This window comes from Callorhinchus milii, unplaced genomic scaffold, assembly GCF_018977255.1.
Source record: "Callorhinchus milii isolate IMCB2004 unplaced genomic scaffold, IMCB_Cmil_1.0 Scaffold23, whole genome shotgun sequence".
Classification (NCBI taxonomy): domain Eukaryota; kingdom Metazoa; phylum Chordata; class Chondrichthyes; order Chimaeriformes; family Callorhinchidae; genus Callorhinchus; species Callorhinchus milii.
In genome coordinates this window covers 9354526-9380046 of record NW_024704764.1, presented here as the reverse complement: position 1 = coordinate 9380046, position 25521 = coordinate 9354526, and the positions used below count along the sequence as shown (strand labels likewise).

At 44.6% G+C, this 25521-nt stretch overlaps 2 protein-coding genes, 1 long non-coding RNA gene and 2 other non-coding genes across 10 annotated transcripts; 2 read left to right on the top strand and 3 right to left on the bottom strand.

Moving 5' to 3' along the window:
* Positions 1-631: 631 nt before the first annotated feature.
* ddx42 (DEAD (Asp-Glu-Ala-Asp) box helicase 42) lies at positions 632-17451 on the bottom strand. 2 transcript variants are annotated; one of them, XM_007910184.2, is made up of 19 exons: positions 17139-17451; positions 14141-14368; positions 13578-13737; positions 12864-12925; positions 11306-11342; positions 9640-9789; positions 9065-9169; positions 7421-7540; positions 6857-7033; positions 6425-6553; positions 6045-6144; positions 5898-5945; positions 4972-5069; positions 4154-4430; positions 3612-3713; positions 3001-3125; positions 2295-2405; positions 1899-1997; positions 632-1608 (listed from the first exon to the last, which is right to left on the bottom strand). In XM_007910184.2, exons 2-19 carry the CDS (start codon positions 14359-14361, stop codon positions 913-915), a joined length of 2817 nt encoding a protein of 938 aa, XP_007908375.2. In that variant the 5' UTR covers positions 14362-14368; positions 17139-17451; the 3' UTR covers positions 632-912. The 2 variants fall into 2 exon arrangements, with proteins under 2 accessions (XP_007908375.2, XP_007908376.2); XM_007910185.2 differs by lacking the exons at positions 11306-11342; positions 13578-13737; positions 14141-14368; positions 17139-17451 and having other exon boundaries at positions 12864-12923.
* On the bottom strand, positions 8092-8163 carry trnae-cuc. The gene has a single exon. It is a non-coding gene; the product is annotated as a tRNA-Glu (tRNA).
* On the top strand, positions 14739-14810 carry trnae-cuc. The gene has a single exon. It is a non-coding gene; the product is annotated as a tRNA-Glu (tRNA).
* A 272-nt stretch (positions 17452-17723) lies between the features above and the next one.
* Positions 17724-25288, top strand: strada (STE20 related adaptor alpha). Of its 5 annotated transcripts, XM_042343373.1 has the most exons (14): positions 17724-17740; positions 19004-19060; positions 19476-19533; positions 19742-19770; positions 20388-20456; positions 20779-20881; positions 21432-21553; positions 21722-21830; positions 22197-22320; positions 22538-22709; positions 23334-23438; positions 23804-24045; positions 24224-24266; positions 24630-25288. In XM_042343373.1, the coding sequence occupies exons 2-14, from the start codon at positions 19049-19051 to the stop codon at positions 24777-24779; spliced, it is 1338 nt and encodes a 445-aa protein (XP_042199307.1). In that variant the 5' UTR covers positions 17724-17740; positions 19004-19048; the 3' UTR covers positions 24780-25288. The 5 variants fall into 5 exon arrangements, with proteins under 5 accessions (XP_042199307.1, XP_007908377.1, XP_007908378.1 ...); XM_007910186.2 differs by lacking the exon at positions 17724-17740 and having other exon boundaries at positions 18942-19060; XM_007910187.2 differs by lacking the exons at positions 17724-17740; positions 20388-20456 and having other exon boundaries at positions 18943-19060.
* LOC103189697 lies at positions 22566-23341 on the bottom strand. The gene is made up of 2 exons (XR_489089.2): positions 23294-23341; positions 22566-23069 (listed from the first exon to the last, which is right to left on the bottom strand). It is a non-coding gene; the product is annotated as an uncharacterized LOC103189697 (long non-coding RNA).
* Positions 25289-25521: the final 233 nt, after the last annotated feature.

Below are 25521 nucleotides of genomic sequence, written 5' to 3'. Positions count from 1 at the left end.
CAATGGCTCTTCAGTCTTGAAAACGGACATCTTTAGAGAGGGGACCTTTTAGAAGTACAATATATTAGACGTAAAATGAGATTGAAAGTATAATCCTGGATTTACTTTTTCCCCACACACACATTCCACGGCAATAGGACAAGACGCACAGTTCAGGACAATTTCATAACAGACACCAGAAAGTACTTCTTTGAACATCTGGGAGAGTGATTGAAGCCAGGGCAGATGACAGGAAGGGTTTTCTGGAAGAATACGATCAAGTGAACCAAAGTGCCTCTAACCAAAACTTTCATCTCTTGTGAATGGTTGCCTAGAAAAAAACTGAACCTCAGTGAGTGATAATCTGAACAAGTTTTCTTAGTCGCTTACCCCTCTCATGCACACATAAACATGCGCGCACACACACACACACACGCTTGTAAGTTACAAAAATTCTACCTCTTGCCCTCAATCTTTTGCTGTTACTCTTCTGGCAAACACAACCCAGTGCTCAACACAAATGGGCAACTAACTCAACAAATGTTACTTCTTCCCCCACCCCCCCCCCCAAAAAAAAGTAATGTACTATAACTATTTCTGAACATTTGAGATGATTTTACTGTTTCACAAAGAGCAGAACAGAGGCAAAAAAACAAGTCGATTCGACGTTATATTGAAAGTATTTGACAAATTGAAAACCTCCCAACGGACTGCAATATACAGAATTTCATTTCAATTTCAAATACAAGTACTAACATACAAGGTACATAGCTCACTACTCTAAATAAAAATCCTTTTGTGTGTGTGTAGTGTCCATTTTGCGTTGGTTATCCAGATAAAACTATGCCCAGTAGTTTTTTTTTAAAACATGGATTCAAAAAATGAAGCACGCTGCAAGTGCCTGCAGGAAAGTGCACGGCACGGATCCAGGGATTAATTGTCCCATCTGCTCTTCTTCTTTCTGGGCGGTGGCTCTGGCACAGCAAAGCCGTCGTTCCCGATGGAATTGTTTCGACTGGCGCTCCTGCTGTCTCCGTTTCTGGTGTCGCCATTGCCGCCCCCGCCGCCACTCCTGCTCTCCGCCCCCCTCTCGCCGTGCCGATCGCCGTGCCTGTTATCCGCGCTCCGCTCCCCGTGCCTGCTCTCCGCGTGGCGCTCGCCTCCCCGGTCTCCGTGGCGCTCGCTGTTCCTCTCGCCGTGCCGGCCGTCGCTCCGGTCGTTGTACTTGCTGCTGGAGTGCCGGCCCCCGGAGTCCCCGTGACGACCCCCCTCACCGTGACGACTGCTGCTGCTTTCGAGATGGCGTCCACCAGCCCCTTCAAGATGGCGGGCATTGCCTTCCACGTGGCGGCCACTGTCAGGACGGTTACTGACACCCTCAATAGGACGGTTACTGCCACCCTCAGTAGGACGACCCTTGAATTCAGGAGACCGACCGCCGCTGTCTTTGTTCCGAGTGCCACTGTTGGTGCCAGCCCCCGGGGGTTGGTTGGTGGGTACCCCACCAAGAGGGCAGTTGGGGACAATGCTCAAACTCCCAGCACTGGTCCAGTTGCTGCTGCTACTGGAGGACCCTGTGACCTTCGGGGCAGTACCAGTGGCCGCGATGAAGTGAGATTTGTACTGCGACTGAGGGGGAAAAGCAAATATTAATGTGCAGTAAAGTCACCGTCACGAGCATTGGTTTTGTATCAACACCACTAGACATGGAGACACTGGTACAATGTTAAAAATTATACAATAAGCAAAACTTTCCTCTTCAATTTACAGACAATTTTCCCCCACTCTTAATATAAAAAATATATATAAATTTATATATGAGAAAGTGACGCATGTGAAGCAGAAATCGATAATTACCGATTATTATCCGATTAACTATATGCACTCCAGCTGCGCTGAAGGTGCGGTTGAGCTTTTACCTGGAATGCTGCTTTCATGGCTGACATCCTATCACCCATTGCTCCTGTGGATGGTTTGTATGCTTCATAATTAGTCAGCGCATTGCAGCTTGGCCTTTCCTGTGGAAGAGGAAATTTGTCCAGAAGTTAGTTTGAATTAATGAGAACTCTGCATTTTTGTATTGCCTATAATGTCAAAATGTCTCAAAACACCTTACAATTCCTGTCAGGTTTAGGGATACTTTGCAAGTAAGCGTGGCAGCCATTTGGTGCACAACAAAGTCCAACAAACAGCCATGACCAATAAATCAAAGGATTGTTGTCCAGGACACAATGAGAAATTCCTTTCTCTTTTCAATTAGTGCCGAAGTACAATCTTTGCAACTTTCCCAAATCCGAATCTGATCATTTACTTACTGCAATATCTGAACCCAGGCCTGGACGCTCCCTGTAACCTAGTCCTCCTCCGCCAATATTCAGCCTCTTCCCTTTCCCTGCTTTGTAACGGGACTTCCGAAACCATGGGTTCTGCAGACAAAGTGAAAGGTTGAAGAACTCACTGTTAAACAAAGCACAGTAAAAAGCAATCACCACATCACCGCATGGCAAGTAGATTGGAGTGTTTATGCAAAGTTGAAAGAAACTGCACAGCAAGACTGCGCAAAGAAAGTCAAATCATACATATATACACTCACACACACACTATATTTGTATAGGAAAGCTTAAGACTCCCGTGTTAAACAGAGGCAGATATCAATACCACACACATACAACAACTTGTACTTATACAGCGCCCTCCATGCAGGGTAGCATTTCAGAGCGCTTCAGTAGCGTCTCAGAGGGCAGAAGGTTGGTTATACTATAGAAATAAATTAAAAATCCTCAATTCTCAAGTCGTGAAGTGAAAGTCTGACCATGATTTATGAGACAGGAGAAATCCCAGAGCTTTCCTCTCCCACCACCCATTGCTCTAGCTCAGGACCAGCCTATGGGCCAGTTGTATTTGTCCAGCCCAATCAATGGAAAGACACACATCTGAACAATATATGCAAAGCATCTTCCATTTTAAAATTGAATAGCATATTGTAGTTTGTATCTTGTGAGAGTTAATGCTCCTTCATACCTGCAACGCCAGGTCCAACAGCTCTTTGGAAACGTACTGATTGGCTCCCTCCAAATTACGGACCAGATCCCCAGCAAAGTTACTGTCCTTGGCAGTCATTAAGGTGTACGCTAGCCCCTTCTCTCCTGCAATGGGAAAAGGCAACGATAAGACTAGAAACAGTTCACTAAAATAATGCTAACAGCAAACTACTAACAATCAGTTAAATATAGTGTGCTGGAGAAAAGAGGGGGAATGGAAAGAAACGTCAAATACCCGAGAATAGATTTTTTTGGCCACTCAAAATTAATGCATCTTTTACACTATTTCTATATACCTGGAAGTAAGGGTATTAAGATGGAAGAAAAGACAGATAACTATGATTAGGAGAGTCTGCTGTGATTTAATAAACTGGTGGAACAGACTCAAAAGGCTAAAAGGCCTCCTCCTGTTACTATTGCTCCGTGGGAGGCCAAGAGAAAGAAATGGCAAAATAAACTATAAAACGTGTCGGTATTTGAAGCTCAGTGCAAAGAGGACAATAGGTAAGAATGTAAAATTCCTATAATTACGCCACAACATCAATCCTACTGCTGTTTTGATCTATTTGCACACTGCAGACGTCTTCTCACCTGCTCTGCCAGTACGCCCAATCCTGTGAGTGTGTGTATCAATATCACGAGACACGTCATAATTAACAACGGTCTTAATTGATGGAATATCCAAACCACGTGCTGAAATAAGAAAAACAGAATTACTCTGATATCTGCTTATTGCAATAACATTGTTCGACCGAAAACAGAATCCATTCCACTCTCAATGATCTCAATGACAAAGAGGTGAATTGGGACATGAAGCTAACTTCCCCCACTACTTGCCCCACCAAACAAATGTGCGGCTTTCCAAATTCTAAACCAAGTGATCAAAGTGGGCAAGAACAAATCCAAATGCAAACAATTGTTGAACGAAGCATCACACCACCACGAAGAAATAACCAGCAAGTATAAATAGCATTAAACGGCAGAGCGAGCAGAGTGAGTCACACACTAGTTAAAGAAAACAACAACTTGCAGCGCCCCTCACGCACGGTAGCGTCCCAAAACACAACAGCTATGGACTGATCGGGCCTCACCAGCGCAAGAACATTCTATGAATCTCAAGAAAAACCTCTCACCTGCTACGTCTGTAGCCACGAGTATAGGAATAGATTTTTTCTTGAAGTCAGAGATGACTCTGTTCCTTTCGCTCTGGTCCATGTCTCCGTGCAGTAGCCCCACAGTGTAGCCCTCCTGGTTGAGGTTGGTAGCTAGCTCGTCGCAGTTGGTTTTCTTAGTCACAAAGATGAGGACGCTGCCAGAGGACGTGAACTGCACAAGTCTCCGGTTAAGCCAGTTCCACTTATCGGGACCGCTCAGGAATATTTCCACAATCTGCGTAATATCTTCGTTCGCCTACAAAGAGAAGGTCAAAAAAAACTATTATCCAACTAATAAAAATAGATTCAGTGCCGTCAGCCCAATGCCGTGCATAAAACTGGCTGCCACGTTTCGCCCACAAAATACAGTCAATCCACTTTACAGTATATTCTGCAAAGCGCTTTGAGATGTCTCAACGTGATAAGGCGCCATATCAAATGCAAGGATTATTAAAATAGAACCAGTGCAAAAGTGCCACGACTGCTTGCGTTGGAATCCCAGCGTTGACTGCAAAGCACTCACTCTGTAAGATGGCAAAAAACAAACTTTCAAACATCTGGGGCGGAAGAGGTATAAATGGTGCCAAGAGCACAAGGTCCTTATCCACTAGTTTTCCTCAATTGATCCCAGTTTGGAAGGTACTGAATTTCCTGCTCATACACTAGGCTTTTGCAGTTCAATAAACTGCCTTCAAACATTTGGCAAGATAATTCTGGAGCACATTCTTGCTCCACCGTGCCAGCTGCCTAACAGACAGCTGGTCTCTGCCCCTTAGTGTGGTTAAGTGTGCCATTACCTCGCCGATGTCTCCCTGTACAACACGGATAGGGTCAATGAGGATGTCTCGTGCCAGCCTCTCGATCTTCTTTCGGAATGTAGCACTGAAGAGCAAAGCTGAAATGAAATTAAAAAAAAATTAAGGAGAGGATTCTGATAATGAATATAATTTAAACCAAACTGAACTGATCGAGATGTGAAATAGGCACAGTTAACATCTTCTTCCAATTACTCTTCATGGCAGCAATTCCTAGAATCCACCAGCTATTTTCCAATACAGATTATGAGCAGTCCTGTAGCTCAGTGGTTAGAGCACTCGCTTTGCAAGCGAGAGACCTGGGTTCGATTCCCGGCAGGGTAAAACCTTAGGCAAGTTTCCTTACTCCACACACCTGATAATAATCCTCAAGAAAAAAAAACAATAATAAATTGGTTGCTTCAATCCACGACTGTTTGTGGGACGCTGCTGTTGGCTGCCGCATTTCACCCACAAATACACAGTCAATTCACTTTACAGTCTATTCTGTGAAGTGCTTTGAGACGTCTAGAAGATGTGAAAAGCGCTATATCAAATGCAAGGATTATTATTATTATTATGAGGTTTCAGATGCACAGTCCAATCATGGCACAACCTTTATACAGTTCAATACTTAGATTCTGTAAACACAGAAAATTGTCAAGAAAATGCTTCTCAAAATAAACAGCTACCAGGAGTACATTATCTATTAAAAGTATATCTGGAAAGCTTCATGAAACACAAAGCATGAATTGTTTACAGAACAAACAAACCCTGAGAGTAAATCGCACTCTTGTACCACTATCCTGAAGACACCTTTTTTTGTCAAGTTTCTACTCATCTCAACGTTGCCAAAGCTTCCCACTTGGAATTTTAGCTTGAGTTCCTATATTCCTTTACCACGGCGCGGTAATAAATAAAACACTTACTCTGTCTGTCTGGACGAACATGACTGGCTATTGATCGCACCTGGTATTCTGTAAAAATAAATATGAAAGAACAAAGGTTGGAACACCACACCCTAAGTCATCCAGTGAATTTTATATGCTGATGACATGGTCTCTCTTTCTGCTTACCAAACCCCATGTCAAACATTCTGTCAGCTTCGTCGAACACTAAATAGGTTGCTCGCTGCAGGTTGGTAGCCTTTTTCTTTACATGATCTATCAACCGGCCCTGGAGGTGGGGGTGGAGGAGAGAATAAGAGTAAAGATCAAACGGTCTGACACCTTTACGAACACCAGTTTATTATACAGCTTCACTATATCAAATCATTGTTTTTACTGAAACTGTGAACATGCTTTACAGATTCTCTTTCAGGATACAAAAAAACCCCCACAATGTAGTGAGGTTTGTGTGGCAATATTTAACGAAAAGATATTAATATTGATCACTAGCGCATCTCTTAGTTAACGATGCTCTGCAAAAGCATCACTTTTCTAGCCTTTATACTCACTGGTGTGCACACAACAATCTCTGCTCCTTCTTGCAGAGCCTTTGCCTGCTCCCACATGCTGCCACCGCCATATACGGCCACGGACCTCAGGTTATAGGCTTTGCCAAACTTCCGGCATTCTGAATGAATCTGTAATTAAAGCACGGGTCAGACAGGCAGGGAACAAGTGCATTCCCGGCGCGTTGAAGATATAACTATTTGCACCCGATACAGCCCAGTATCACATTGAAAAAAATCTCAAAGCCAACGACTCGCACACAATTTTGTGATAGTTAATTTTTTTTGCATCAAACATGCTCAAATATGTGGGAGTTAGCACCCTCCACCTCCAACTATTTAACCAAATCTGCCTTGTGTTTCTGTTAGTCACGAGTGCTTCTCCTCTCTGCGATCCTAGTTTTATTTTCCCAGATTGCAGCCATTGGCAGTTACCTGCTGGCAGAGCTCTCTGGTAGGGCAGACGATCACACCAATGGGTCCATCCCCAGGTTCCAGCTCCTTCTGATCCATGATGTGAACGAGCATTGGCCAGATGAAGGCTGCGGTTTTACCGCTCCCAGTTTTAGCGATTCCAATCATGTCCCTGCCCCCCAGCGCAATGGGGACACCCTGCATTCAAACACATGGACATAGTCACCAGCCAGCACCGCTAAATCCTCTCTATCAAGCCATAGTTGCATGAGCAATGTTTGCTCGTGTAACTCTTACAGTCAAAACTTAACATCAGGCTTTAGATCCACGCAACAGGAAAAAGGTAACTCATTTGAAACACAGCATTCCCAACAAAATAAATTGCACAAAGCTTCGAATGATAAATCAGATTCCTGAAGCTGAACACAAAAGTGGTTAAGATATTGAGTGTACATCAATCAGCAAATATTAATATTTTCAATTCAAAATCTGTACTGTCCAAAAGGCAGAAAGAATCAAAAGACAGCCATGTCTAAAATCTAAAATAAAAATCTAAGCTTTCGCAGGTAGTGGTCAGACAAGTACCTGACATTGTATGGGTGTTGGCTGTGTGTACTCGGACTTTCGGATCTGATGCATCAGCTGCTCATCAAACCCAAAGTGAGCAAAACTGCTGCAGGTTTTGGGAGCGTCGGCGCCAGAGATCTGCACAAAACATCACAAAAACATTTCAGAGATAATAAAGGCTATTTCAGAACATTTAAACTTTAATATCAAGGACTGTTTTCTCTCCCGTTTGTATTTATTTATCTGATTAACAATGCATTTCTCCCTTAGCACAACACATCTGCAGTATGACAAATAAAGCAACAAACAGAAGCAATATTCATTGAAAAAATAATTTGGTCACTCAATCCACAACAGTTTGTGGGACAATGCTGTGCGCAATTGGCTGCCATTTTTCATCCATAAAATATAGTGAATTCACTTTACAATATATTCTGTGAAGTGCTTTTGAGACATCCCAATGATGTGATAAGGTGCTATATTAAATGCAAATGCATCTTCTAGATGTCCCAAAGAGCTTCATAGAATATACTGTAAAGTGAATTGACTGTATACTTGTGAGTGAAATGCGGCAGCCAATTGCGCACAGCAGTGTCCCACAAACAGTCGCGGATTTAAGTGACCAATTTTTATTTTTTTCTTGAGGCATTATTATTAGGCGTGTGGAGTAAGGAAACTTGCCCAAGGTTTTGCCCTGCTGGGAATCGAACCCAGGTCTCTCGCTTGAGAGGCAAGTGCTCTAACCACTGAACTACAGGACTCCACTGTAATAATAGTATTCCCTGAAATGAATGAATTAAAACAGATCATTACTCCAACTTAAGTCCCTATTTCCCTTTTCAGAATGACGGAGCTTCTACAATTCTGTTAATTCCCTATTCTGCACCGGCTCCGACACTCTAGGTCATTTTCGGTGTTAGCACAGCTGAGAACACAACACGGCAATTCCTATCCTACTCTTCATCGTCTGCCAGCAGCAGAAATCAATTTGCAAAGAGGAAAGAGGACAGACTGTGAGCCTCACGGCAGCTGAACAATAAGCCTCACTTCAGCCATTTTATTTTAGAAAAATTGCAATTTCACTGGAAAAGCCTCACCAATTCAATCAGTGACTGAAGCGATGTGTTTTTTATTTGCCAATGGCTGTAGTTACAGTAATTTATTTAGTTTGAAACGGAATATTTTAAAACAAGATTGCACTTTTAACCAATTAATTGCTCAGAAGCAAAATTGCAAGGATTGCAAAGGAAGGCAAGGATTATGGCATGAATAAAAGCAAACTTTTTTTATATATGAAAAAGACTGTGATTGTGTTTTTCTCCTCCTCCACAGATCATTAATCACTGGCAGCATCGCCCCCACTTCTGCCAATTACGAAAGAAAATGAAAATCTTCGGAATAAAATAGAAAGTGCTTTTACCAATTCTGCACCTGAAACATTCTCATCTGAATTTTAGCTGGGAAACCAATAACAAAGATGCACAATATCAGGATTGTTTAGCAAAGGTTAAGGGAGAGGTTTTGAAGGAATTTCGTCATTCACAGAGTTAGGGTATGGAATCCAGTACCACAAGTGGCTGGACATTAATGGAATCAAACCAAAAGACAACGGGAAAGTGCCGAAAATGTATGTGTTTAGGGAAATGGAAATTCCAAACTCACCCTCAGGTTCAACTTCTGTCTGAGTTCAGCTAATTGCACCGGTGTAAGCTTGGCCAACTCCTCGTGTTCGATGTAGAAGTTCTTCTCAAATGGCTGATATTCGATCTGAAAAGGGATTCAAAGTCACGAGAGGTGGACTGTAACGACACTGCTTCTCAATAGCAGATTTTTTTTCAAGCAAATTATTTGTGCGATTTTGCGGATTTATAAAAGACAGACATAGAAATGGCACGTGCTGTTCAAACAATTGTTTCCTTTCACACTAATTATCTTGGACGGAAAGGCAGTTAAATCTGGTGTCAGCACAGAATCCATACGGACACTTAACAGCACTTGTTGGTTAACCAACAAAAGGCATGCTTGAACAACAAGGACAAGTTACTTTGCTGCCTCACACCCCCTCTCCTATAACCTCATTTCCTACTATCCCACCTACATACAATTACTGAATTGCATTTGCCTGGGATTCAAACTTCCCTATCAGTGATGTATAATATAAAACATTTGCATAGTACATTGTCTACTATTCCCTAATTTACAGTTAGATCTTGGTGAATTCTTAGATTTCTGCCTACCTCAGAATGATCACAAGGAGGCAGAGGATCAATCACTTTCTTTAGTGGAGGTATAGGGTTACCATCGCTGTCATATTCCATATTGTCCTCATCTTCCTCTTGAACCACACCAGCATTCGGATTTTCAGCCATGTACCTAAAGTAGGCTTCCTGCACACAAACAAAATCCACAAGTCAAACCAGAGAGAGAATTCCATGTTGCTAATTACACTGAAGCCTTCAGCACCCATGTTAAAATCACGGTGAAAAATTCATGTGGGTTTCAAAGTACTGTTTGCTACTATGTCATGTGAAAAGGGGACTTGGTAAAAGGCACAACATCAGTAACTATTCCTTTGTGCCACTGTTCTGCCTTAGATTAATTGGTCCACTCTGTTCCTCATTCTGCACTTAACATTATCTTTTTACAGTGCATGCTCTGTATTTTCTCACAAGTGCCTTTCTCCTCTCCATGCTGCCCCTTGATTTCGCTGTTTCCGCAATCAACGTTTCTTTTTCCATTAAAAAAAATTCCCAGTCTTGCTAGTCTCCCTCCTCAGTCTTATATTTGCTTCCTCTTCCTCTCCACCACCCCCCGCCCCTTTACAAACTCAGAAGCAGCAAGTGATCAGCTAGCAGCAATACAGAAGAGAAGAACACTATTCAGCTACTGTGAATACTGCTCAAGTTTAACAACAATAAAAACAATAGTTAAAACTCAGCTCTGCTCTGAAACTTGGTGATGGATTGAATTTCAACTACCAACTTGCATCTCGAGTACAAATGCTGGGCATGAGAGTTCTGCATTAGGTTTGAAACAGCCCCCAAAGAGTTTCAATTTAGATAAATTGCACGAGTTAGCAATTGTACAAGTCACATCCAAAATTGATGTCTTAATAAACCACAAAGGTAATCCTTCTTCTTACTGTGAACCTGGGGGAAAACCATTCACTGTAATGAGTTGAAAGAGACATCATACAGAGAAAATCCAAAGTACTGTATTATACTGAAGAAAATGTAAAGGCACGAGTGGTAATTTTTGATATTCATGGAGAAACTTTTTTAAATTCTGAAAACAGCAGATAGTAACAAGAAACAAAACAAAGAACACTTTTCTTGGANGGGGGAGGGGTGGGGAGCGAGGGTGATGTTGAATTACATTATACCACAGTAGCTCTAAAAGTTTCTCATCCATTTAAATACACAGTAGAGTTACACTGCAGCCCAGAGTCAGCAGACAGTTATTGGTATGGCCCCAAGTACTAAAGGTATAATTCACACGGCAAGAAATTCCTTTGGTTGATAACAAGCAACCAGCCACCAAGCCACAAAACATGGGAAACAATGGCCACTTGAATGACCTGTGGCAATGCCAGTTTAAGTTGGCTTTGGCTGGAGAATTGTCTTTGTCTCCTTCCAACCACATCACTTTCAATTCATAATCCATAACAGTGTCACTGAAAAACAGCAATTGTGGGATCATCATGCTATGGAGAATGAAAGCTGATCTTCTATTTATAATAAAGGATAGATTTGTTTTGACAGAAAGCTTCAGACGCTGCAACACACACCGTTTAGCCAAGCTTTGCTCTTTACCAAAGACTGGTACAAACTGAAGGCTACAGTGACTACATGATGATCTGCATGTTATTTTCAAATATGCAAAAAAGACTGCATAAGGACTCACATGATCATCTTCCTCTTCAATGTCATCCCTTATACCCCTGTAAAAACAAAGGGAAAAACCAACTCCCTGCAACTGTTCAACAGACCCAGCGTGATTGCATCAAAGCATGAAATGATCACATTGTGAATATACCTACAGGTTCCCAACTTACATAAAATGTTTGCTGTCCTACACAGTTCAAACATCAAGGAAATGCAAACTGCATCTGTTCAGTAAATATTCTGACAGGTAATGATGTCTGCACAGCATCTGCCAAAAGTGACTAATAAGATTTCAGCATTTTAAAAACGGGTTAGTCTACCAAGCTATTTTTTTTTGTTAGTGACCTGTGTTTAGTTTGTGATCAACGACTCCCCATCCTAACCCAGTGACTTCTAAAGCCACATCCACAAACAGAAATGCAGACTACTCCCACGATGGCAGTTCCTGCTACTATGATTAAACGGCGATCATGAGAAAGATCTTAGAATTGCGTTCAACTACAATGAAGTCATAGTGAAATGTTGCTCAACTAATCGGGTTTGAAGCAAAGGAGATGCTGCTTCTTTCAGGTGAATAAATTCAAACCGACGTGCCTTTTCTACACGTCACTAATATTAAATCTGTGTGTCAACAGATATCCGAAAGGATTAGCCCAATGTTTTTTTAAAATCACCTTTGTTGCATTGGCGAAAGCCTAGCATGTTTACTGAAGAAAAACGTGAAGGAAACGAGTTATGATTTAAAGATCATGCTAAAATTAAAATACTGACCTCCGAATGCTAGGATGTACCTTTCAATATGCCTCAGCCATCTAATCTCAGACAAGAGAAAAATTCAGAACCGTTCCTTTGCTGTTAAACAATGGGCAAAACCTATGATTATCTTAACTTCAGCCTGGCATAGTTTTATGGATTACGTAGTTCTTTTTACTGTAAATCTACAGGGAATATATGGATTGAAAGGTTATAAAGGATAAACTGATCTTAATTTAAGATATCGCACTGCACGCCAGAAAAGGCAAATGCATTGTAATTTTAAAATGTTCTCGGCACAATAAAAATAGCATTTGGCTACTTTGGGACACAAGCTAAGGAAGCCGAATCTGGATGAAATTCACATGCCCTGGTCCATTGCTGGAGGCGGTCACAAAATGCAATGGGAAGGTCTTCAAGTTTTCTAAACCATACATTGGTGAATGATTCCATTTGAGTCCACGATGATTCTATTCCATTCCTCAACAAGAATGCAACTGAGATGGGATTTCATTTCAAAACTTTTTTTTTAGCAAATCTTCTCACTTGATCCAAAAATTCGCAAGTAGGGATAATTTGCTCTTAAAGCTCCCCACAATCTCAACTGCAATTAAGGAGATGCGGTGAAGGTGCCTCCTCTTCTCGGTGCTGTGCTGATCAGACACAAAATAAGGTGCATTCAAAAATAATTATTCCTTGACAAGAAGGCTGAGGCATATTGACTCAATATGATGAGTGAGAAATACTCTAAATACAGCTTATACTAAAGATGCAGTCACAAATGAGCTTTGAGAAAAATCTTGATGAGTAGGAATGGGTCTTACTTTGCATTTTTCTTATCGCTTTCCTTTTCATCGAGTCTTTTGATATCTTTTGCTGCCTGGTCCTGGAAAAAAACACCATTTAACATCAGGAGATACACACAATCAGAGTAGATCTTGGCCTACACCACACAAAGCTGGTGTATGGGGAAGTTACCTGACTCCAGCACTAGTGGGACTCCACATGCAGTATTTATAGGGAGAAAAGGAAGCCTAAGGTGAATACTTTAATTTCAAATTATCCCCTTTATCTATAGCCAAAAGACATTTATGAATAAATCTTACTTCAAGCATGAAATCTTTGGTTGAAAACAGGTTAAACAAAAATGAAACGATCCTACATAAGATCCTAAATGGAATGAGAAAGTAAACTCAGACCAACTGCTTTCAGATATGCCAAAGCAGCAGGACAAGAGAGCACAGGTTTAGGGGCATGAAGGGCAAGTTTAGAACAGGAGGAGACAGCAGATGGTGTTTCTTTACAGAGGGGAAATCAACAGCTGCAAGGGGTTATGAGGAACGGTGTTTAAGCTGGGACTAATTTAAGAAACCACTTTAACACAGTAAATGTGAAGAGAGTGGTGAATATTATGAAGAATCAGGTCAAAAGAGCTTTCTCCATTTGAAACTCTTGCAGCTTTTACTCTTTTAAATAGTTGAAGTGATCATTTCGGACATGTGAAAGTCTCAGTAAAACTCCTCATGTCATTTGATTACCTCCACTTCAGCCATATAAGCATCTAAAGGATCCTCTTCACTATCATCAGAGTCTCGAGATTTTGAAGCGAACTGCTGTCTGGTTGGAGAGTTCTCTGCAGGGATGTAGGGCAAATCCACATCGGCTGAATTGTCATCTTCATCATCATCTTCAAAATATCTGAAAGAACCACAAGGAGGAGAAATTAGGGAGGCTGTTGGTCTACTCAGTGGTCTTTGATTTACTAGACAATGAATTTTATCTTAAGCGTTCGTTTTTTTAATTTTGTAACTAGTTTTCGGCAGGTGTAGCCAAGCGGTCCATCCAGCCAACTTCAGGAAAGAGTCCTTCACACCTCAATCTCATCATCTAAGAATTCTAAATCTTTATAATTTTCAGAAAGTTGCCTAGTTCCTCTCCGAAACTCTTTATAGTTCCTCGTTCTATAATAGTTATAGCTCTGCTCTGTTAATCTGACCTTTTTTTTAAAAAAAAACTGAAAACATTTCTTCCTAAGGTTTACTGTGAAAATAAACTCCAACAAAAGGTTTATAGTTTACAATGTACGGAATAAGATACTCACGCATTTTCTTCGTCAAAGTTTGGGCGCTTTGATCCAACTTTGTAAAAGCAGGGTGTCTGAGATACCTGGCCTTTCCCATAGCCTCCACCAGGGCCCATTGCACCAAATACGGAATGGGATGTCTTCGGCAGATTTGATTCTTCTTTCTTTCCAGTCGCGATGGCAAAACCACCAAAGCCAAATCCCCTCTTTCCTCCAGTCCCTCCTTTATTCCAATTCATGGTTTAGCTACACAAGTAAGTTACATAAGTATTACCAGAGTTCTCCAAAATGCCTTCAGCTTGAGAATCCATCCATGCTAATAAAGAGTCTAATAAGTATTTAAATTGTCAAAATATTGCTCTTAACAAAGTGCAAACTACAGGATACACAACGCTCAGAATGATATCCCACCCAAGATACTCACAGTGGGCAAAATCCCTCACTTTCCCCATCTTATCACAACAACTATGCACACACATTTACTCCCATCCAGAAAGTACAGATCCTTTCTGGGTATTAATCCTACAAGCAGAAGGTGCCGTTCACTTTGCCCAGTGACTATTATTCTTGCAAGGGCCTAAACAGACTGCTGTCAAACTATTAGATTGCAAGGTGGAGTCCTGCAGCTCAGTGGTTAGAGCACTCGCCTCTCAAGCGAGAGACCTGGGTTCGATTCCCGGCAGGGCCAAACCTTGGGCAAGTTTCCTTACTCCACACCCCTAATAATAATCCCTCAAGAAAAAAAGGTCACTTCAATCCACGACTGTTTGTGGGACACCACTGTGCACAATTTGGCTGCCGCATTTCGCTCACAAATATACAGTCAATTCACTTTACAGTCTATTCTGTGAAGTGCGTTGAGACGTCTAGAAGACGTGAAAAGCGCTATATCAAATGCAAGGATTATTATTGTTATGACATTAGAGCCGAGTCTACTCCGATCAACTGATGTACGTACATCTGTTTGTGCACACGCGCGCACACTCTCCAAAACAGCAGGATGATGTTTAGTACGGGAGTAGGTTTAGAATTTTTCTTCTGACCCCTACGGTAATCCCAAATTAGGATTTAGCAAGAGACCAGAGTACAATACAAAGTTATCAACCATGAGGGCACCTGAACGCGAGAGACAGTCTATCTAGCGCAGCGTGGCGTTAAAGGGCCAATAACACCCGACAGAAGTTAGGTGTGGGTTATGTTGATTGTACGTTGTGCGATGACCAGATATCCACACCATTTTCGTTCTCACAACGGGGCGTGCGCCAATGATTGCAGATGTCAGGCTATTTTGATACAGGTACTCTTAATCACAGCAAAGCTCTGTCTCCCACCACCACTCCACACACACACACACAAACAGAACACTTTCTTTATCCTTCAGTTTTCTCCCGAGGGCGTAACCCGGTCGAGCGTTCTGCCACGACGCCAAAGAAAGAAGAACCGTCGGTCAGAAGGTTTCCTGGCAAATCGCATCGGGCCATCCATTTCGGTTAAGAGGCGGGAATGGTTTTGTCGAGCTTCCAGGGAAGGCGATAGCCGCAGCTCAAAAACAAACGCATGCAATGCAGCAGGACCGACCGACCGACCCACTAAGATGCAACGCTGGCGGCTCGTAGCTCGGAGCAACGAGCGACAACAGGAAAAAGCAAGTGTTAATCTAATCCCCGCACTCCCTCCCTCATCATCATCTTCCTCCTCCTCCTTCTTCCCCCGGGGGGGGGGGCACGACTCAGGCAGGGACCAGGCCCTATACAACCACCACCCCCCCCCCACACACACACACCCCCTTCCCCCCCCACACACTCACACGAGAAAGGAGAGATTATTTACGCACTTTCTTTCTTTCTCTCTCCCTCCCTCTGTTGATTTGGCAAAGAAAAGGTTTCAAACGGCGGTACCTCCGCCGTGTAGCCCCGGGAGTGTGTGTGTGTGTGGGGGGGGGGGGGGATTGCTTTTGCTCGCTGGTCGGTCGGTGTCTCGGTCTTTGCTCGCGCGGGGGAGAGAGAAAGAGAGGGAGGGTCGGCGGGTGGACTGTGTGTGTGTGCGTGTTTATGTGTGTGTGTGAGGGAGGGAGGGGGGGGGACTCGCTCTGTGTGTGGGTTTATGTGTGTGTGTGTGTGTGAGGGAGGGGGGGGGACTCGCTCTGTGTGTGTGTGTGTGTTTATGTGTGTGTGTGTGAGGGAGGGGGACTCGCTCTGTGTGTGTGTTTATATGTGTGTGTGTGTGTGTGTGTGAGGGAGGGGGGGGACTTGCTCTGTGTGTGTGTGTTTATGTGTATGTGTGAGGGAGGGGGGGGGACTTGCTCTGTGTGTGTGTGTTTATGTGTATGTGTGAGGGGGGGGGGGACTCGCTCTGTGTGTGTGTTTATGTGTGTGTGTGAGGGAGAGGGGGGGACTCGCTCTGTGTGTGTGTGTGTGGGGGGAGGGGACGGGGACTCGCTCTGTGTGTGTGTGTTTATGTGTGTGTGTGTGAGGGAGAGGGGGGACTCGCTCTGTGTGTGTGTGTGTTTGTGTGTGTGTCCACCCCCCGGGGTGGGGGTTGGTGGGGAGGGGGTCTGGAGGCCTGGCTCTCGGTCGAGGCGGTAGTGGTAGTGATGAGGGTGGAGGGAGTGAGTGTTGGGCGGGGGTGTGACTGAGTGGGGGGGGGGGGGGGGGGTTCAGGCTGTGGCTGTGGCCGGGCTCGGCCTCCCCCCACCCCCGGCCCTCCCCCCCCACCCCCGGCCCTCCCCCCCCCGGCCTCCCCCCCACCGCAAGGCCGCGGGTCTCAGAAGCGACAACAAAACCGCTCGGCCCGGCCCCGGCCCCGCGCACGCGCACACCGCCCCCCCCCTCTCTCTCTCACCCACCGACACACACACACACACACCGCCGACTTTTACCTCAGAGAGAGAGAGAAAAAAAAATAAAAACCCCGACCCCTCCCCCCCTCCCCGGTACCGGGAGGCGACGTTCAATCGGTTATTATTAGTTATTTTTTTCTCTCTCTCTCTATCGATCGATCGATCGATTAAAAATACCTCAGTTGGGGCTCCTTCTCGCCGATGCGCGGGGCGTCGTGTGTCGGGGTCGAGGGTCACCGAGCGCTTTCCTTCCTTTTCCTTTTCCCTTTCCCTCCTTCCTTCCCTCACGAAACGTCAACTGAACGCCGCTTCGCCGAACCCCCCCCCACCCCCACACTTTTTGGCCTCGAAGCTCCGGTTGGGGGCCGTCGACAAAGCGGACGGACGGACGGCGGCGGCGACGACCGTTCGCGTTTTTTTTCCCCCCCGTCCGCTCTGAGGCGAGGAGGTCGCAGCGGAAAACCAGGCCCGCAACCTAACCTGCTGGCCCGGCTGTGGAAGGCGCGCAGCCCGAGGGCGGGGCGCGCGGGGCGATTGACGGCGAGCTCGGCCAATGAGAGAGCCGAGCAGCCCGTCAATCGCCGCCAGCGGCCACTCAGGGCGCGGCGGGGGGGGGGGGGAGCGGCGGCACGCTCGAGGCGGGACTTCCGGCAGCAGGTTAGGTTGCGGGGGGGGAGGGTTCGCCGGCGGCGGCGGCGCGCGCGAGACGAGAGAGCGGGAGAGAGGAGGGAGAGAGAGAGGAGAGAGAGAGAGCGCTTCACGGAAACTTTCCGTCAGAGGTTGGTGTCGGCTTTCCAATCGTTTCGGGGGCTGTTTGCCTCCCGGGTCGAGGCTCCTTTTGGTCTACATTGGGTAATAACGACGACGGCACTGGTTTACGTGGCGCCCCCCCCTCCCCACACCCCCCCCTCCCCACCCCCACCCACCAAAACAGGGCCCCTCCATGACCAGCCCCGGGCTCGTCCTGTCTGAAACAACGACGACGACAACCACCACGACGACGACGACGACGACGACAACAACTACAACAACACGATTCCATTTATTGAGCGCCTTTCACGTCGGGGAGGACGTCCCCGACAATCATCACCTTTACTTGCGTTCGACGCGGCGCCTCTCTCTCGCCGGGGTCTTCTTCGCGACACCCCGAAGCGCCTCACGGGCCCGCACCGCGGGGTCAGTCTGACCGCGCGCGCTCCGTGGGCGAAAGGCGGCGGCCCGTCACCCTCCCCCCCCCCACCCCCACACACGCGCGCGCCGTCGTGGATGGAGTGACCGAATTATTATTATTATTGCTGCGTACCTGACTGAACGGCGCCTACCTCTTCGACCGTGCCTTCGGCTCCCCTCTCGACTCTCTACCCCCTTCCCTCGCTCCCTCCCCTCACCCTTGACCATTTTCCCCCCCAATGCTCGGGTCCCGACCCGACAGTCGGGTCCAGCGCCTCGGAACGTCCTCCCGGCGTGAAAGGCGCTCTATAAATGCAGTCTCGGTGTTGCTGTCGTCGTACCTCATAACATCAAAGCCCTTTGCAGGGACTTGCTGTCGAGTGTGGCGACTGTATTTATTTGTGGGCAAACAAACGCTGCAACCCCTATTTGTCAACACCCCACCAATGTCCCGCGAAGATCCATCCCATCCATCCACCCATCCATCCGTTTGGTCCATTCAGGTTCTTTATGGAGCGAATTGTGTTACCCAAATTGCTCAGTACTCAATGCAAAGTATTGTTTGCGCATTAATGAGAGCCACAATATACGCAATTTGCAGGGAACGTGGTTAGGATGATTACACCCATACGTGTGATCTACATTTAAAAGGGATTCGCGGGGGAACTTGATTTGACTCCTTAATTAAGACTATGTTCGCTTCAATTTGAAGATGCTTGAAGATGAAGTATGCTCACTGCACCCGCCCTCACACTCAGTGCCGTTATTTCCTTCATACTGAAAGGAAAACTGAACAATGTTTTACGATAAATGAGCATTTTGTTGCCTTCTGCTTAACCGTTGCTCTAATCACCATCTTCCTTTCTCACTAGATTTCTTAATGGCTGTGCCAGTTTGGTGACCGTACCAGCGTTCCCATGTCATTTCTGGTCAGTGCTCCAGATGGATTTGAGCAGCTTTAACGAGGATGTGCTGTACAGTCTAAAGTTTTATATAATCAAATCATTTGAACATTGTAATAATTTGGGGTGGGATTGGATTACTGTGTTTACATGAAACTAATTGCAGTGTGTGATTTAAGTTTGCTGATTTCTGCCTTTAAAGGCAACATCACTATAAAAGGCAAGTAGTTTGTTCCTGATCTTCAGAAACTAAACTGGCTGTTGTAGATCCTCCGTTCTCTCAGTCTGCTGCAGATTTTTAAGGAAAATTATTTAAAATGCCTAATTTTCTCATCTAAAGCTTGAAGAGGGGAGGTTGGGAGTGAAAATCATCAGAAAAGAGGAATGATCTCAATCATTAACATCTGATGTCTTTCATTTTTTTATGAATTCCTGAGAGCAGAAGTGGGTGTCCGAGAAACTCAGTGTGGAGAGTCTGCAGGACGTGGGATTGTTTGCTGGTAAGTCTGTTCTCTGCTTTGTTGTAGAGTGTCTTGTCACATTTATGCGTGGCCAGGGGAGAAAGTCAGGAAATGCTTAAGTACCAGTACTCTGAGTGCAGGTTTGGGAGTACCAATGGTTGGGTATACTACCTGAGTTCATGTAATTATGTTTGACCGTACTTTTTATCCCATAACTGAAAGTCAACATTTAGTTTCTTTACTTCAGAGCGACCTCAGACAGAATATCAAAGAAAGGTGAGTGTCCAACACTAAGAGTATGATTGCAATGCCTGCATGCTCATGAATTCCTGTCGTGTCTTGTGGTGTACATTTTGGGATGTTATCTCCTTCTGCATGCCCAGTATGTATTGCTTCAAGGGTTTTTATTTTGCTGCCTTGAATATAAAAAGTGGGTTCCTTTTTATCTTTTCAACCACATTTTGATTTGCACGTGGTTTACATTATATGTGTTCCTCACATTCTATGGGACTTCAGCTTGAGATTAGGGATTTCCTGTTGATTTATCAAATGGAGTGGGAGGAGTTTCTATGCAGTTTGTAATGCAGTGTTTGTAAGTGGTTTGCAATTCAATGTGTGTGGTTTGTAATATGTATTACATCTGGTTTGTAAGCAGTTAGTAATGCAGTGTATCCGGGTTCCGAGCTGTTATAATGCAGTGGCTGGTTTGTATTAACAGTGTGGTTTGTCAGCGATTTGTAATGGAATGCGTTATGCAGTTAGTGCTGCATCGAGCAGTGTGATGCAGGTTGCGACTGTCGCTCCCTCGCATGATGGCTTCCCGATCGTACCATCAGTGAGGGGTTGGAAATGCTTGCAAGCCAATGTACGATTTTCAGTTGTGCTGTTCACAGATCACCTGCTCCCCCAGGAGGGTCAGATCTCCCAGGCGAGTCAGGGGGTGTGGTTCGGGAGACCTGAAGGTAGGGCAAGAAAAGAATTCAAATAAAATAACTAAGCGCCTTTTGTTTTGAACCCAAGTGGCTAATTTACAGGCATCGGTAGATATGTTGAGGGAAGCAGCCGGCACACTGCTACACAGACTGTTACTAGGCAGTTTTAGCCGAGATGGCCTTTCATATATCATAGATTTCTGCTTGATAAAAGTATAGTTTTTAAACTCTTAAGAACAATCTAAAGGAAATAAACATCTTTAAAGGTTCCTAAATCATCAAAATCACATTGTTCAGATAGTTACGATGCGGTCTGTGTTAAACGTGTTTTTGTCTGTTTCTCCTTCCTCAGACAGATGAACACTCAACCGGACACACTGTGTTCTCCCAGAACTGGGAGACCATGAGTACATTACCAGCCGACAGTAGTTCCTATGAACTACTGCAAGTAATCGGTAATTTATATATATATATCCACACACACCTTTAATCTTAGATGTTGTATGACGCAGATTTCATTGGCGCGTTCACACAGGAGATGGATAGATACTTGGAAAGTAAGGTTGATATGAAGAAAAGATCAAGAGATGGGACTAAAAGATCCGCCATGATCCAATAATTCAACACTGAGCCTGGGGATCATGCACATTGAAGAGGCAATGCAGTCAGAGCACTTCTTTACACCAAATCCATGCTTTAGCTGATTCAATTCTGCTCTCTCTGATGATGATGATAATAATAACAACTACTGAACACATGATGCTAACATATGGAAGAATATTCCCCAAGCAATAAATGTCAGAACAGGCTCAATGGACTGAATGGCTACTGCTGTTCCAATGATAACTGAATGCCAATTCACTGCAGTTACTGTGTGCTCTTTCCCCATTATTATTATTACAACAACAACTTGCACTTATATAGCACCCTCCACACAGGGTAGCGTCTCAGCATTTAAATCTATGTTGGCTCTACAGATTGGTAAATTCCTTTGTTTCTTTAAAGGTACTGGGTTTGAGGACATTCTGACTGTGAGCCTGGCCAGGTATAAACGCACTGGTCAACGTGTGACCGTTCGTAGGATTAATTTGGACTACTGCACCAATGAGATGTTTACTTTATTACAGGTAAAACTTTACAAAAGCTGTCCTAGGAATGATCAGTAGATAAAGCTGCCTTTTCAATATAATTCTTTAAGACTGCCTTATTTTTAAAATCATTGAAACAATTCGTTCACAGACAATTGAAGCAAGGTTGTCGTGTGGTTGGCCTAACTGAGCTGTTTTCTTCACTAGGGGGAACTCCATATATGTAAGCTCTTTCACCATCCCAACATATTGCCGTACAAAGCCACGCTGATAGCTAACAATGAAGTGTGGGTCGTGACTCCGTTCATGGAATACGGTAAGGTTTTTTTTTGCATCGATTTCCTACACTTTCTAATCCTGTGATTTATCTATCACACATTCGGTCCCTCATGTCTGCTGCTCCTAATTTCCTCAATAAAGCGAAACTCTAATCCTATTCCTCCACTCCATTGTCAGCGTCTGTGCTGGTGTGCGCTCCCCTACTGCCTCTACACTTCCCTCATTCCATATGTGCTGGCTCCCTCATTTGTTCTCTGAATTTATATTCCCAGTCTTTACCCCTATGCCTTCCATGTAGAGGAGGAAGGAAACTGTTTTGTTCTGAATGCTTGTATCCAGTCCTTACTGTAAGATTATATTTATAACTCTTAAGGTGGTTTATATGTGTTCTGATTTTTCTTAGGTTCTGCCAAAGATCTCATGAACAGCCACTTTACAGATGGTTTGGGGGAACTTACTATCGCGTACATCCTACAGGGAGTGCTAAAGGCTTTGGATTACATTCATAGAATGGGCTACGTACACAGGTTAGCTCTTGAGTGTTAGTGAAAGGATTAGAACTGCTTGGATTTACATGGAGGAAGCGCTAAATGTTTTCTCTTTAACTGGATGACTGCTGTGTGCACGATTTTAGAATTTACTGCTTTCTCTCTTTGTAAGTTAAGTAGAGATGGATTGGATTATAGTCTTGCTCACTTTTAGTCATTCGTTATTTCCACACCCCATCCCCCCACCTTTGTTTAGGAGCGTTAAAGCGAGTCACATTCTAATCTCAGTGGATGGACAAGTTTATTTATCAGGACTCCGCAGTATTTTCAGCATGATCAGCCATGGGAAGAGGCTAAAGGTGGTTCATGATTTCCCGAAATACAGTGTTAAAATATTGCCGTGGCTGAGCCCAGATTTGCTACAACAGGTAAACTGACCTCTGGCGGGAGGGGCTTTCTTGCGTAAACAATTGCTGGTAAAGGGTAGCTTCAGGATAATGTCTCCAGTGTGTGTGCATTGGCACTTGTATTGAACTGGAGCTGTGTATCATCCATTCAGAAAGTACAGGATATTGTACCTGGTGGAACTCAAACTTTCAGTTTATCTGGCACTGCAGTCCTGCACGTGGCAGTACTATCATTAGCATCAGATGAATCTTATAAAATCCCTGAATATCTGAGGCTTTTGATCCCAACAGTTATTGGCTCTGTGCCTTCCACCTGCTGATCCCGCGGAACACTCACGGATTGGCTGTCCAAAGCCGGCCATTTGAAACTTGCTGTCAATCCTTTTTTTTTAAACAAAAACTTGCATTTATTTAGCGACCCTCATGCAGCGTAGCGTCCCAGAGCGCTTGACACTGGCAGAGCACGATGCCGAGCCGGAGGGAGGGGGGAAAGTGACCGTAGGCACGGGCGAAGTGGAAGGTCTTCAGATGCGACCTGAAGGTGGGGAGGAGGTGGCAAGACGGAGGGATCGAGGAAGAGTGATAGATGTCAGAGGTTAACCTACTGGAAATAACTTGCGTGCAATTTCTCTTCTTTGTTTGTAGAACCTGCAGGGTTATGATGCAAAATCAGATATTTATAGTTTGGGAATAACTGCCTGTGAGCTGGCTAATGGGCACGTTCCCTTCAAAAACATGCCGGCAACTCAGGTGAGTACGTTGCATTCTAACTACAGCTTCCCTTTTCCTTTCACACCGGTCGCAAAAATTGATGATAATAATAATCCTTGCATTTGGTAAAGCACCTTATCACGTCTTGGAGATGTCTCAAAGCGCTTCACATAAAATAATGCAAAGTGGAGCGACTGTATTTTGTGGGTGAAACGCGGCAGCCAATTGCGCAGAGCATTGTCCCATAAACAGTCGTGGATCGAGTGACCACTTTTTTGGGGGGTAGGAGGAAGGGATCATTACCCTCGGAAAGCAATCTGCCAATCAACTAACAACTGGGTTGTTCCTTACGCCGAGGTAAACGGAGATGGTTATGACTTCTTAGCATTTTCTTTGCTCCTCAGATGTTGCTGGAGAAGTTGAATGGCACCGTGCCCTGCCTACTGGACACCACCACCATCCCTGAGGACGAGCTGATGATGAAGAACTCTCGCTCAGGGGTGGACTCGGGGATAGTGGAGGGCAGTGCGGCCTGTGGAGCCCGAGCAACAAACGGGGAACATGAGCAGCACCCTTACAACAGGACCTTCTCTGGGCTCTTCCACAACTTTGTAGAGCTGTGCTTACAGAGGGAGCCTGAGCACAGGTACTTTCATTGCAATCGCATGCCTTCTTCTGTCAGCTCTTTGAGGGCTTTTGATCACATTTTACCCACGTGTATTTCTATTTACCTGCCAGTGGTATTCTCTTGCAATCGTTATGCTGCTGTGCCTGGTTCTCTACCACTCTTAATGTCTTAATTCTTCTTGTTTTGTTCTTCACAGACCCTCAGCCAACGCACTCCTCAATCATTCATTTATAAAACAGGTGTGTTCGCACTTGCATTTAAACAGACTTTGTTTGTAGTCGAGCGGATCAACTTTCAGATCTATTATGATCTTGCCCATCCAGAACAATGCAGTTTCCTCCAGCCCTGTTCTATCCATATTCTCTGCATTTCCTCACTCCCTCGGTTCCACCACCAGTGGCCCAGCCATCAGCGACTGTGTCCCTGTCCACTGAAACTGTCTCCCAAAGTCCCTTCGCCTTGTTCTTCATCTCCCCACCTTCAACTTCCCTCATGAGAATTAATTCCTAGGGCCCCAAACCTTTCTGAACTTGAATCAGAACGTGAACTTTGTTTCTCTGACGTTCGCCAGCTAACTTGATTTCTCTTTAATGTTTAAAAAGCTGAAGAGGAGAGCAGCAGAGATGCTGCCGGAGCTGCTGCGACCAGTGGCCCCCATGCCAGACTGCAACTCCTCTCAAGGGCACGACAGAGGGATGGACGAAATGGAAGCCAGTTTGGAAGAGTTGGACATTGAGGACTGGGATTTCTGATAACAAACGTTGACCAGATTCTTAGAGAAAAAAATATTGCTTGACATCAGTGATCCTTATTTTTTTATATAGTATCAAAGAGTTGACTTCATCAACCTTCCGACCTTGGGGAGGCGGCAGCTTCTACCCTGCTCCAAGCCACCTCCGCTGATGATGGAAGCAGGGAAGCATGGGAATGTTGCACACTGTCTCTGGCAAGGCTGCTCAGAAGAAGAATTAGCTGAAGAAATTGGGAATTTACAGATTGGCGCGATTTTACTTTTTCCATTACTTCAGTTCCTATAATGTGAGATGCACCAGCAGGGTTCTGATACAGGAATGTGGAGGCCAGTGAGTGAGGTGGCGGGGGGTGATCTTACTCCTGCTTACCCCCTTTTGGGGGGGGTTGAGGAGAGAGAACAAACCATTCCTGGAGAGACTGAACACTGGCGTGCTTATTCCTGGACCTTTGTACCTGAATTGTTATTTATTCTGATTCGATCAATATTAAAGTTACATTTGGATATAAATGTGAGTTTTATCGGACAGAGTGTGGGAGAGGGAGAGTCTCAACACAGAGAGTTCACCAATAGCCTTGGCTAGGGTAACAAGTGCAACTGACACGCTTCAATGATTATTTGCTATCTAATGCACAGTCAGTCCCAGGGCATTTCGAGTCCCGAACTGAAAACACGGCTGAATGAAATATTTTGTTCTGTCTCTGAAAGGTACAAAGGATAGGTTTCCCAAAGCAGGACATACA